Source organism: Perissodus microlepis, chromosome 18 (genome assembly GCF_051167445.1).
Source record: "Perissodus microlepis isolate ML-2025 ecotype Zambia chromosome 18, ASM5116744v1, whole genome shotgun sequence".
Lineage (NCBI taxonomy): Eukaryota > Metazoa > Chordata > Actinopteri > Cichliformes > Cichlidae > Perissodus > Perissodus microlepis.
This window is the reverse complement of record NC_140478.1, coordinates 22,659,037-22,673,687: the sequence shown is the minus strand read 5'-3', so window position 1 is coordinate 22,673,687 and position 14,651 is coordinate 22,659,037. Positions and strand designations below refer to the sequence as shown.

Here is a 14,651-nt window from a genome sequence, read left to right as displayed (position 1 = left end):
CTCCTTTTTTGCTTTATCCGCATAAGATTTAAAGATTTTTATCTTCTGTTTTTGTCTATTGTCTGAAAAAACGACTGAGCGTCCATCAGCTGGCACATGTTTTGAGCTACAGCTACTCTACAGCCTTCCAGAAAGCCGGGCTATAGAGACGAGTCTGCTAACTTTTGAAAACGAGAATGAACCATGTTCTCCTTCACCACATCCATATCTGTGTGCTTCCTCGTTTCCTCCTGCCTGACAGCTCCACATATTCAGCATCCTTTGTCCAATATATCCACTATTCTTCTGCACATCCACAAACCATCTCAGCCTTAGCTCTTTGACTTTGTCTCCAGACTGCTCAACCTGAGCCGTCCCTCTGATGTACTCCTTTCTAGTCCTGTCACTCCCAGTGAAAAGCTTAAAATCTTCATATCTGCATCCTGTCTTTGTCAGTGCTACAATCTCCAAACCAGACACCATAGCAGTTCTCACGTTCACATTGCAAACCCTTCCTACTGTCACAAATCAACCCTGACACTCGACGTTCCTCTGCTCTCCAGAACATACTTCCACCTCTCCAAGCTCTCTTCCACCTGCTCCCTACTCTCACTACAGATCACAAACACATTTCACAGAAACTACCATCAACCTGTCATCAGCATCAACCTGATCCCTGATGCAGCCCCACCCTTGTCAGGCCTGATAGGCGAGCAAAACTAGTGAACTCAAAAGCAAAACCAAGAGAGACCGTCCTAGACTTTTTTCATAAAGACTTATTTCACTCAAAAAGGAATTCAGACAATAGAAGACTTGTCTAGAACTCTGGGGAAATGCACAGGTCTGATGAGGCACAGCCAGGTGGTCCTACTGGCTGAGGAGCGAGAAATCCAGAACTCCGCCCCAGGAGGGTGGATTATTCCTCCCCAACCCAACCCGGAGAGAGCACATGAACCGGATCTTGACAACCCTAACCTTGAACTCATCTGTCACTCCTACTGCATACCTCATACATGCCCTTATACGTGTATTATGAGGAACAACTTTGAAAGAAAATACAAAAAAAAAGACCCAACCCTCCCCCCAATAATTGTCCTCAGTCTGTTTGTAAATATAGTAAACATCTAAGTTGAATTAAAAAGAATATTCTGTATTTAAAAGAAGACAAAGCATTTCACGTTATTTTAACCTCCCCCCTTCCTTTTATCACAGCAGCTAACTCGTTTCTAAAATTAGATTTTTATCTTTTTTTAGATAAAATTTTTTTTGTTGTTCTTTCCAAACCAATGCGCTTGAATGCGCGACATGTCTCGAGGGTCTTTCCTTTCCGAGCTTAAATGTTTGAACACGAATGCAGCACTTACCTACATAAAAGGCCTGAGTTGGTACAGTCCAGTGATGCCAAAAGTTATATTTGACGTTTCAGAGTTTTTGACCGTATCCCACTGGTTTGTTATACTCGATAAATAATAAATCAATGTGAAATTGTGTGTTTTTATGTTTTAACAAGATACAATTCAGGATGGAGCGAGTATACCAAGTTATACGCTGCCCCTGTTACATTCCGATAATGGACTGGCCCGTGGTTAGGCCTTTGCAGTGGGGAGTTGTTTGGCGGACCCCGCAAGTTTTTCTATACTTTACCTCTTATTTTTGTTTGTCTAAAGAAGGGCAAATACTCAGCTTTTGGCATCACTTGCTTCGTTATTCATTTGGTTTGTCGACGGACCGTAAAAATTAACAGTTTAGGGCGTGGTACCGGGCCAAAGTAGGAAGCAAGGTAGATAGGAAGGACGATATCGTTGAGTCGGACTGTCCACGGCTGAGCTTATGATGCCGACGTTGCGGGATGGCACCATGTCCCACCCCGGCGAGAATTCCCACCAAGTCCGGGTGAAAGCTTACTACAAAGGGTAAGAAATAACCATGTCTTTTAGTATTTAATATATCCAATTGGGAATAACTTACTAGCACCAGTTGGAAAGACGGCTAATAAGCTGGCTAACACTAGCTCAGTCAGCTAACGGCTGGCTAATGTTGGGAACCACCGGGTTTCGGTAAACTTGGGCAGGCGGACAGGTGACACTGTCCAGGCGCTCCGCCTGCGAAAAGTCAGTCTCGATGGTATCTGAGAAATTTTTCAGCTACACGGCGAAGTTGTCATGTGGTTTAAATTAGTTAAATCTGTCTCAGCATGAAAGCTTTGGAGCTAGTCTCTCAGCAGCGGGCTAACAGTTGCTATCGAAGTTGATAAGGATTTGGCGTCTTGTTATTGATCGTCTTTACATTTATTTTGTCCTATCTCTGGCAGCACAACATGTCCTAAAATACCGCTTTTGTGTCACTTAGGGAGGCACAATGTGATAGCAGGAAATCCTAATAATTGTTGAGCTTTCACAATAACTGAGGAGCTTTGAAAATCCAAATTAAGTAGTGATGTTCATGCCTTTCCAGTTAGACAATGTAATGTAGACCTATTATTTTCAGCCTCTGTTATCCAGTACTTACGTGATATTAGTTACAACAACGAAACCATGTACCACTTTTATATGTAGATATGATGAGCTCATTATAAATAAAAGTAATTAAATCTAAAGATTTGTTTTTTTATTTTGTTTCAAAAAATTATCAAGCTGTAATCAGGTTATAACTGTGTCACATACAGTAAAGGACACATGAGCTGGCAGTGGGAAATCTTTTGGTTTACAATTCCGCTTCCTCAAAAACAGCAGCAACCATCATAAATGTTTCTGACTAGTTTAGGAGCAGTTTATCAACTTTTGATGTTCACACTGTAGCCAGAACTGTAACATATCAGCGTTTTGCCTGGCTCAAAAAGGGGTAAAGAGACTGTGTTATTGAACTTTCCAGCATTTTGTTTCTATTTGTGGCCACTTGCTGAACAAAAATCAATTTTAAGCTTAGTGCAAAGATGCTGTTTGAACGTATTCTTATCACAGTTTCGGTGATTTTCCTTTGTGGAATGTCAGAAGCTCTCTGATAGGCGCCAACGTGTTTTCTATAGAGGAAAACCCCGGATAATCTAATATTTACATAAAGGAAAGCCTAAACCAAGTCAGTTAGCAAACAGACTTCAGCACAAGACCTGAACAATACACATCTACGTATTGTCCATTAATGTATGACATATCCAGGTGGACGGCATTGTCTTTGAGTTTCTGTCATGCTAAATAAGCATTTCGTTTCACAGTTGATTGTCATGATAGAAATAATTGATTACTCGGTTGTTTCAATTATACTTTGCCTCTGTTTGATGGAGTCAAGAGATTGGAGATCAGTCAAGAGATTGGAGATCAGTCAAGACTTGAAAAGCATGTAGTGCAAGTCATCTCAGCCATACCCGTGTGACACACCTCAGTACCTCTGTGATGTATGTTGATTATTGGGTGGCATCTCGCAGAGAGAGGCATGTGAAATATTTCTGATGCGACGGCTGAGGAATCTCAGCTATGCTGCCAAAGAGAGATTGCAGTGTAATGGTCTCATGATTCTGCTATCGGGATGCATCAAGCCAGGATGTCATCTGAGTTGTTTTCTTTAGCTGCAGAAGTTAAGACTGAAAGATGTTAGAGCTAGTAATGCACCAAATCAATATAGTAGATTAGGCAGTAGTGTCATGTCGAAGCTGTTTACCGACTGTTTTTATAAGGCCACAACAACACATCTTTATACACCTTATTGTATGAATCATCGCACAGTGTGACATATGGACGTTGAGAACGGCAATACTTCCTGTGACAAAAGACCAGAGATGGGGAATGGAGCTTTTTGTAGAGCATAAATTTTCAACATTTTCCCCTGTGGACTTAAACACCATGTAACTTGGAAAATTTTCATAATATGAAGATAAAATTTTAAATGATGTCATTTAATATGTTCACATTATTGTTTAAAGAGAAACAAAAGAGCAGCTTCTTCTGAGGGGGTGAGGTGGGAGGCACTGATTTTATTTTATTTTTTTAACTTCAGATCACTCTCTTGGGTTTTGGGCATTGTGACTGGCATTTTCCCATAAATTCGTGACATTGGTACTGACACAATTCCATTAATTCTGACTGAACCGATTACAGCTAATTAATCCGAAATGAAAATAGACGGTGGCAGTGTGGCTGCTTGAAAACAAGAGCCTCTTTCGTGTGACATAAAAGCGTTAAGACTTAGCAGGTTGTTCAAACACTACAACAGCTGATTTCACAGATTAATTCCATATCCGGGGCTAAAATCATTATATATGAAGTCATATGCTATAAAACGCCCACCTCCGTGACTTTATCAATGAGCTTACTCTCTTATCTGCTCTTAGTGTGGGGTGTTTTCTGGGTCTGTTCTTCACTTTTGCATGTTTGCTGTCAGTCAGTGCCAGCAGCAGATTGGTGTCAGCCTGTAGCAGTCACCAACGTGTCTTTATTTTTCTGTCATTCAGGCTGCAAACACACTGACCGTATGACCAGCAACTGATGGCGATGCTTTTATTTTATAGTCTGTTTCTTACGGTGGCAGAGGGTCCCAGGGGCTCAGCTGGATGAGTGGGCTCTTGTTTTAGAGGGTTTTTTACTGCTCTCCCGTATGATAGAAGAGTCAGACAAAAAGACATACACAATTGAGTATGGAGAGATCTGGGGAAAAGTGACTCCTAACAGGGGGGATATGTGCATGTGTGGTGTAGACCAAGATAAATCATGAACCCAGGATTCCCCAGCATCACATAACATAGCATAACAGGTCTAGTTGCTGTAAAAATAAGCTAAAGTTCCTACTGTTGAAGGTACCTTCAACAGGATTTAAAAATAGTTGCCTTCCAGGTGAGATGGTTTGGGGATGTCCTATTTGATGTGGCCCATTACAGTGGAGTTTCTCTCAGCTGATTCAAGAACATCTCAGTGTACCTGCAGAAGAATGCGAGGGGTGACTATGGAAAGATGGCTTTCCATCTTTTCAGTAGGCTTTAAATGCCACGGCACAGGTAAACACCTTATTAAAACACTTTGAATGTTTGAAAGCTATAGATAAAAAAAAAAAAGCACTAAAAATGCATAAATTATGCAGAAACGGTTTACAAATTCTAACAAAACAGTGTCTTTATATCGCTATAAATAATTAAAAATAAGTGGTCCTTAGTGTGGTAATGGACCTCTTTAAAACGTGACTTGGCAGGAGATTTTTCTGTGTTTTTAGCTTTTAACCTAGTGCTTGTCTATTTCTTTTTTTTTTTTCTCTAGATTTTTTTTTTGTTTGTGCTGGGTTTGGAGGGCAGCCATCTGATGTTTTCCTCTTTGCTCTTGTTTTAATGATTCAGCTTATCTTGGTTGTGTGTTGAAGCACACATTTAACATTATTTTTGCTTGCCTTTCTGTAAGAAAAAAGATAACCCATAGCTTAAAATGTGTAAACCTTGTATACTTTTAGCTTGTCTTCTTAACAAAAACCTCATTTTTTTTTTTTAAATTCACTGCACTATTTTGCCAGGAAAATTGTTTGTGCAGATTTGCCGACACAAAATAACACAAGGTTTCCTGTGTGCCAGATTAACTTCAGGATTCCTGTGTAAGGCATGTTGTTTGGCAGGAAACTAGGATTACACAGGCCTGATGGAGCAGTGGAGTTATTTTCCTCTTTTGAAAGGATTTGCTCTTCTTTGTCAAAGACTCTGCCATCTGCATCCCTGCTCGAAGGCCCGGCTTTGTTAAAAATATGGCAAGCAGTTCTTCCCTTTTCTCGTTATTTTTGGTCTGAAAGCCGCTCAAGAACTCAACCGCCGAGCCACCCACCTAAACGCCCATCTATCTACCAGAATGCTCCTCCACTGTATCTGATTCTCAGATAAATGTGTGCGATTCCTGCATTGTAAGGTCTATGTTGTGTGTAGCTATGGCTCATGTGTTGCATATAGGTGTTAAGCGTAATCTTGTCTCTGAGATCAGCAGGAGTGTGTTTGGCTGCTGTTGTTTTATTGCACAGAGTGACACTCCCTGTTTAGCTCTGCAGGTGAGCTATGTTGCCTGGAGACCACAGCATCCTGCGGTAAACACCAGCAAAGGCCAGACCTGACTGGGAGGATGGACTGGGAGGAATCAGGGAATTATTTGTTTGTTTTGGAGGTGGGGGGCTGTTTTGGTAAAAATTTTGCATGGCTTCATTACACGACCTGTCTTTTCTTTAGTGCGTATGTGAGCTTTATGTTGGAGATTAGCATCTGTCTGTGTTTTCATGAAAAGCTTTGCTGTGCGTGTATATGTGGGTCATGTAAACTTGGATGTGGTAGCGCTGAGTGTGAGATGAATGGTTCTAGGGTCTGTGGCAGCCCTCATAGGACCCTTCTCCTTGACCCTCCTCCATGCTTGATCGCTCATCAGTGATGAATAACTTCATGCTGGGCAGTTGGGACTGCAGAGTCCTAATCACAGCTATCACCCCCTCCTCCTCCTCCTCCTCCCTTAATTTAGCCGTGCCGTAGAACAGGGCACAGGAATGCCAGACTCGTGTGGAATGCTGTTTCCTCCTTGTTCCTCACGAGCGACGAGCTCCTAGTTGCTCATAACACAAATCTTCCACCACTCGAAGGAATCCTATAGCACGGCTTCTTTTTGAGACAGGTCACTAAATTTCTACTTTACTTTACTTCTTTACTGTGTTATTTGTCTTGTAACATGTATTTCACACAAATGGAGTAAATGTTTTGAACCAGACTGACCTACTCTCTAATCTCTGTTAATGGGGTGGAGTCTTTGAAGAGCCACTATTCCCGTAAACATGATAAATTAGCATATACTTAAGGAAAAGAGTCTGAAATGCCAGACATAACAGAAGTCTATGCATTTTTATTTTTCCCATTCATTGAACAAAACCTGTTTGGCGGGTATCAGAATATTTTTACACCCAGGAAAAAAGGGTGTAATTTGGCAAAAGGGTGTGCTGTGGCCGTTTTTATGTGTAAAATCACTCAGAGAAGTGGAAACTGCAGAGTGTCTTTTGTTTTAGTCTCACACAGTGCACAAACAAACCACAAGAACAGCAGTGTGGTTATTATAATTAACTGAAACTAAACTAAAGATTGAAATGGTTTGAGACTCCATTTTACTTAACTTAAATAAAAATAAAAAAACAAAACTGCAGCTGAAACGTGCTGTGCTAACAGAACTAAAATAAATAAATGAGAATTACTCTGCCAAGGCAGCTCACTCATTGGGCAGTATTTAATTTTAAGGGAATGGCATTGTATTTTTTTGTATATATTCTTGTTTTTTATTCTTTTTAAACTTAAGAAATTTGGGGTGTAGTAAAAATGCCACATTTTGGGACAATTTGAATAAAGTCAGATGTGAAATTAGTCAGCAATCAGTGATATCGGAAGTCAAATGTGACTAATTGTGTGATATTTAGAATCCCATATAACAATATAATTTGCTAATTGCCAATACAAACAAAAGCAGTAATTCTAAGCGTAGTTTTAAAGATAAAATACAATTGATGAAAACTTGAACTGAGTTTCTCTTGAAGAAGAGGTCAGAGGTCCAAAGTAACATAACAGTTAGAATCCCCATATACCATTCCCTTTGTGGCTGTATGCTGTCAATAGAAACAATGGCAGTTAGGTATGTAAATTAAAAAAAAAAAAAAAAAAAAAAAATCTATATAGCATTATTATCACTTTGGCCTTCAGATCACTGTTGACCTTAAAGAGAGGTCAGAGGTCAAATCTGTAAATCTTTTTACAGTACGTGCTATATGTTGATGATGAACACCACACTCATGAGAATCATAGTTATAAGGCTTTTTGTCACTTTTCGTCCAATAAATCATTAAGTTGACGTTGAAGACTAGATGTAAGCTAAATTTTAATGGATTGTTAACATGACCCTACTCTACACCCCACAGACAGAGTGAAACACGCAAACACTACTAAAAACACTACCTCCTCTGTGGAAGCAATAGTAGTAATAAAAAGTAGAAGTAAAAGTAAAACTGCTTTATTTTTAATCCTTTGTCAGTATGGTCAAACTGAAAAGCCTGAGGGGGCTTTGGTGTTTTTTTTTTCACTCTGGCGTGTCTTTTATGTTACTTAGTCATCTGTCTCCACAAAGTGAAATGTTTGTAGTGTAATATCCGTTCTGGACATCTGAAATGTCATTCTTGAAAAATGCCACCTGTATTACAATAATTAAACTAATAAAGACAAAACTGAGTATTTTAAATTGTGGAAACTAAACTGAAACCAGCATAGGTTTATTTATTTATGTTACACATAAAAAGTAATAATGTACCTAACTGACCAGTTTTAGCTTTTAATCTTCTTGTAGTGCTTTGCCCTGACATCAGGACAGATGGGAAAATTAGTAATGCAGTTAACTCCACAGCAAAGTTAAAACTTAAAACTGTTAGTTAACATTAGGGCTGCCACAAACGATTATTTTGATAGTCGACTAGTCACCGATTATTTTTGTGATTAGTCGACTAATCAGATCATCATCCATTGGACGTAAAACGTACAGCTTATTGCACCAGCATGCATCTGCTCTTATATAACTATCATTAGCTTATAGCTTTAAGTGTTTAAGGTATGTGCTAACTAAAAATAAAGACAAGATGATAGTTTGTTAAATTTTAATGAAATTTGCAGATTGTTTCGGTGAAGTTTAATAAACTCCTTGCTATCTAAAATATAACGGGACACCGGAGTATATTCTCGAGCATCTCACGCTTCTGATAATCAGTTGTCTGCTTGACGTTTATTCAGCTGTGTAAAAACTATAACTTTAATCTCAGCCAAACCGATTTACTCAGGAACAAATAAAATACTAAAAAAAAAGCCAAACAATAACATTTTCAAGTTATCTAAGTGACTTATATATCATGTTTAACCTGAGTAGCGAAAGACGGCGGTGGGTTTGAAAACGATTTGCCGGAAGTCCGGTGTGCTCACCGGCTCTAGTGAGTCTTACCCCCGGCTAGCTATCGAGCTAGAGGGTAACAGACGTCTCCGAAAACGTCGGAGCACTTTTGAAAGTATGTGGTGTCTTGATAAATTGAGCAGATATTTGAGGTTTACGCAGTTACATTCTCGCCTGAAAATATGTTAAATGTTTATTTTGTGACCCAGAAAGAATAATAAGAGTAATATTAAAACTAACTAGCTGCCGCCATTATTGGAAAATGAGCTGGGCTGCGCTGGGCCGCGCTATGAATTCTGGGACAGAGCTACTTCTTCTTCTTCGGGGTTTAACGGCAGCTGGCATCCTTGTACATGCAGTGCTGCCATCTTCTGTTTCAGTTCGTTATTACACTCTTAAATCCTACTACTTATTCCTGCGTCTTTTGTGATCTTACAAAGCTTCAAATGACGCGTCGACTATTAAATCAGTCGCCGACGATTTTGATAGTCGACGTAATCGTGACTAGTCGACTAATCGTGGCAGCCCTAGTTAACATGTGAAGGTTTCTGGTATGAATTTGCTGAATTACTTACAAGTGAAGAATCCTAATCAAAAGAAGCAGCACGTCAGTCATCAAACAGCTGCCTGCTTGGTGGCCTTGAAAAACAACCTCTTTCAATTAAGTTCAGCACAGTCATTATTGGTTTGGAACAATCAATAGTTTTTCAATTAAAGTTTGACTCAATGAGGACAAAAAGGGAAAATGACCAAAAGTGTTTAATAGATTTTCAAAAAAAATGCTGTAAATTTTCTGTCGACCGTCTTGTGAATTGAGTGATTGTTAGTGTCATCTTGGCTCATTGTGTCATGTGTGAAAACACATTACCTTTGTGCTTCCTTACTTTCAGTCCTGGTGAGATTAAAAAAGAGAAACCGTTCAGTAACAGTCATGTTCATTATCCACAAGTCTGTTGGTTTTCTTTAGTTCATTATTTATCTGATATTTAACTGTTTATGTGAGAAATTATCTTAAATGTTGGAAATGTCTGAACTCTGAGAATCCAAGGTGAGGTCTTTTTAATTTGTTGCATCATATTTTTAAAACAAAGAATTCTGTAATGTGAGAAGTAACAAGGTTTTCCTGCATCTTTAAAATAAAAACTTTTGAAACCCTCCAGGGTGTTGCCTTCCGACAAAGGAAAATCAACTAGGAAAAAAAGTATTTCTAGCAGGACTTGTTTTTACATTAAAAACAAGTAACAGAAACATGATATATTGGTATTGGCATTTATAATGACTAAAAAATGATGGTTAATAAGAAAAGACAGGAGAAACACCCTTCAATCATGTTATGAGTGTTGATGTTGCATTGTCCACCAGAGGCCACTCGGCAACTTCACTCTTGGCAACACGTTTGGAACGCAACAAACACAACAACCAGCTGAGCAGAGTTGTGCTGATTGAAGTCAAGTAATCCAAGAGTTGCTGTGACTATGAAGCACGATTATTCTTAGGCTGTCATGTTATCTTGTTAGGGACTCATAAATAACTACACATAACACGCGCAAGGGAAATTTGTTTGTTTTGTGTGTTGTGCCTGCGGAAGTGGCTTCAGAAGATGGGTACACTGGGGATGGACATGATCAACAATAATACTCAGGTAGACTGTGGTGTCAAATAGTTCTTTCCCACTAGTACCTACTTGTCTCGACTCAATGCGGCTTCTGTTTCGGTCATATAACCTAATGTGTGTGGATTTGTTGTAGCACACAGCGGAAAGTCCTGTGATATCATTTGTATGCGGCATGAATGCCACAATAATGAAGGACGTCAAGGCGATGGTATACCTGGTGCCCGTTGAATGGCGTTTTGTCAGACTCAGGGACTGCCGTGTTTGTTTGGGTTTTTAAAAAAAAAAAAAGTTAAATTTTTTTTTTTAGAGTAGCCATTTCTCTCAATGCCAGGTTTAAAACATGGTGGATTAGATTCTCATGACTCTTTGAGTTACGCCACTGACTAGCCAATTGGTGGCATGTACTCTCTTGAAATCACGTTTTTGAATAGTCTCAGATCACTTGGAACCCTTCAAGGTACTACCACCTAATGGAAACCCCTAAAAACCGAGTTGAACTGTTCCGAGCTGATCCGACTAGGTACTAGTGGAAAAGGGCTACTAAGCAATGCCCAAAGTGTGCCAAAAAATATCCTCTACACCATTACACAACCATCTGAACCACTGATATAAGGCAAGATTGATCCCTGTTTTCATGTTGTTTTGAGAGTCACCAGACTCTGTTTTTCTGTTGTCAAATTTTGGTGAGTCTTTGTGAATTTCATCCTCAGTTTCCTGTTCTTAGCTGATAGGAGTGGCGCATGATGTGGTCTTCTGCTGCTAAAGCCAATCTTCTTTGAGGTTTGACATGTTGTGCATTAAGAGATGCTCTTTTGCATACCTTCGTTGCAGAAGACATATCTGAATGGCAGTTATTTGAGTTGTTTCTGTTGCCTTTCTAATAGCCTATAAGCAGTGTGGTGATCCGCCTCTGACCACTATCATCAACAATACATTTTCACCAAGACAACTGCTGCTCAATGGATAGTTTGTTTCTGAGATTATTCTTGACAAACCCTAGAGATGGTTGTTTGGGAATACCCCAGTAGATTTCAGTAGGTTTCTGAAAGATTTGAACTGAGCAACCATGCCACATTCAGCGTTGCTTAAACACCTTTCTTCCCCATTCTAATACTCAGTTTGAACTTCAGTGGCATGTCTAGATGCAGTTCATGTGACTGGCTGATTAGTTATTCACATTAACAATCACTGAAACAGGTGTACCTAATGAGGTGGCCAGTGAGTCTATTTTTGATCACTGTGTTCTACTTCTTTCCTGTATCAGCTGCAGTCTTTAGCTGAGCTCGTATCTGTGTTAATGAGGAAGTTGTTTGAAACACTGGAGATTTGGCTAAACTTTAACTACAGCGTAGCCGCACAGTATTTAATGAACACCCTCAGCTCCGGTCCAGTCACACGTGACTCAGTTAGTCACTCGCTGGCATCAAAACGGCGCTTGGATCATCTACAGTCACGGTGTTGGAATTGTAGTGCGTGTGTGTGTTCATATACTCTTGAACCTTTGATGTTATCAGGGTTTTAGTAGGAAGTGGAGCTGCCATGCTGGTCCTGGAGGAGAGATCAGACTTGAGGAGTGCTGTTTCCAGTCTTTTTCTCCTCCCCCTCCTCTCACTGGTAATGATTAACACCAGCAGGATGGAGGAAGAGGGTGAGAAAATAGAGAGCGGAAGGGAAGGAGAAGAAGGCATCAGGCTGTCTCTTGACGTCAGCATATTATTGCTTTATTCATTCTTGATGTGTGGTTTCGCAGACAGTTTAATACCTGCTGTGCGGAAGCTGTGCGCTGACGAATCATTTCAGATCCTCCTGTTAATGTCTTTCACCAGCTTATTGGTATTAATTATGTTTGTTCCCTTTTGAGGACTGAACCTGCATTGACCCCACACACCTCAGTCTGTCCTTGAACTTGTGTAGTAGCTGCCTTTAAAAGACTGGGATTTTATAATTGTGATAAAAAGCTTTCAAGTTGATGAAAATCTGGAACCAGCTGGGATGAAGGCTGTAAAGGGAGTAAGAGGTCTTTGTCCCCGGCTGGAGGTGGGGAGTGCATTTACACATCACGACCTTTTTCCTTGTTTTTGCCCATTCCCTCTTCTCTCTTATTCCTGATCCTGCTCCAGTAGCCGCCTGAGATCAGATCTCTTGTCGCCTGCAGACCTGTAAAAGCTTGTGTTTCACATCTCTACCCCCATCTTATTGTGTAGTAAACACAGGGAGCAGGTAACGTCTATCCTGGCGCTAACATGAAATTATGAGTGGAGTGCTGACTGCTTCCATGGGGATAACTGCTCAGCAGTTCTTATGTTTTTTAATTTAACAGGTACAACACCATGCAGTGTTAAAGAGTAAAATCCTGCATTTTAGCCAAATTGTTCATTTAAGCAGGTAGAAAAATCTATACAACCATCCAACACCTACATCCCTTTAATGACTAATTTTCCAAATGTGATGTGCCTGAATGGGACCACACAGTCCCCTCTAGTGGTGACACTTGTGCAAATAACACGACAGTCTTTTGTCTAACAAATTCATTTAAAGGAATTGGGAAAAGGCCGTCCTATACCATGTGTATAGTGCTTTGCCCCTGAGTCGTTTCCCCTCTCTCCTCTCTTACATTGTGACTAATCCTGTAAGGACATTTTCCAGTTTACTTTTTTGTGCTAATTGGTTTGTTTTTAATTTGTCACCCATTTAAAAAAAATCTTATCTTTGCATCTATCTGTTTCTGCCTACTTTTTAGGGTAACTCCCCCTTACCCCTAAATAGACGGGGCTCATAAAATTACAAAGAAACAAAAACAAAGCTGGTGTTCAGCAATGGCAAAATATTTTTGCTTTTCAGGGATTTTCAGTGTTGCAATGATGAACAACAGATGATGAACCTGTGTGCCGGGGCAGCTATGGGGTGGCAGTCATACCGAGTGATCTAGATGGATGTTTTAAGACTCCTTGAGATGTCTGGAGATGTTTGAGCTTTAAGGGAGGAAACTCATCTATGTATATGAAAGAGGGTGCAAAAAAAACAAGAGCTTTGTAGCCAAAAATGCAAAAGAATAATTGTTTTATGCTATTTATATTGTTTTCATAATCATTAGAAGCCCAAATTGTCTGTCCATCCTTCCAGGGTTACTCTCTGGACAGGTTCCCAGTACATTAAAGGCCAAATTAGCATCATACATGAGATGAAGGTTTGATCAGCGAGGTCTAGCATTGTCAGAAGTTATATTTGTTCTTGACTGAGCTTCCCTGCTTTTCCATAAAGGGACTGCAGTGGTGGACAGTGAGCCCTAAACCACAGCGGTCACGGTCCAAGAACAGCCACTATCAGCTGTGCCATTTTGTTTGAGTGTGCGGCTGTCTCGCTCACTCCATGGCAGGCTTTCTCGCTCTTGTTTTTGCTCTTTCTCACACCCACAGTCATGCTGTACAGATGAATGCACACACAAATGTGACAGACTGTGACTCACATACAGCAGTGTTTTTTAAAAAAAAAAAAAAAGTGCTCTCTCACCTCTTTTCTCCCCATCATAAGTCTGACATTCTCGAGAGTTTTTGTTTGACGACATAAGCGAGAGCGGGGGACAGATTGGAGGAGTAGAGTGTTTAACAAATCTTTATGAGTAATGACTAGTGCTGATACAATCATTTATCATTTGATTAGCCAGTTATTAAATAAAAATGTCAAACTTTTCTCCTTTCACACTCTCAAATCTTTCAGGGTTTCTTACATTTCAATTGAGTATTACTGTATTTTAGATTACTGGCCAGACAAAACGTCATCTTGAACCTTGGGGAGTTTATGATAGACATTTTTGGCTCTGCATTGTGATATTTAAAGGACTGAAAGGTTTGTACAAACAGTAATCAGCAGATTATGTAATAATAACAATACATTTTCTTCTGCAGCCTTAGTAACAATATTTGATGTCTGTGAAGTGGATCATAATATTGTATCCATGTTGCAGAGAATGGATCTATGCATGTACTGATATTCAGATTTGAAACACTAGTCGTTCAGATTTGTTGACTAAGGAGGCCATTTGTATGTTTGTGGAAATTAATAAGAGGTATGTAATGACATATAATAAGCAATAAATAGTGTCTGCACTCGGTTTGCACCCACAACCTTTTTTCCTCTCTGCTTATGAA

General features: G+C 39.8%; 1 protein-coding gene across 1 annotated transcript in view; it reads left to right on the top strand.

Annotated features, from left to right (window-relative positions):
• Nucleotides 1-1,557: 1,557 nt before the first annotated feature.
• Nucleotides 1,558-14,651, top strand: part of prkci (protein kinase C, iota) — a 43,569-nt gene continuing 30,475 nt past the window's right edge. Inside the window, exon 1 of the mRNA XM_084911848.1 lies at nt 1,558-1,892. Within this exon, the coding sequence (XP_084767974.1) occupies nt 1,810-1,892 (83 nt within the window). The 5' untranslated portion in view covers nt 1,558-1,809. The remainder of the gene's footprint in view (nt 1,893-14,651) is intronic.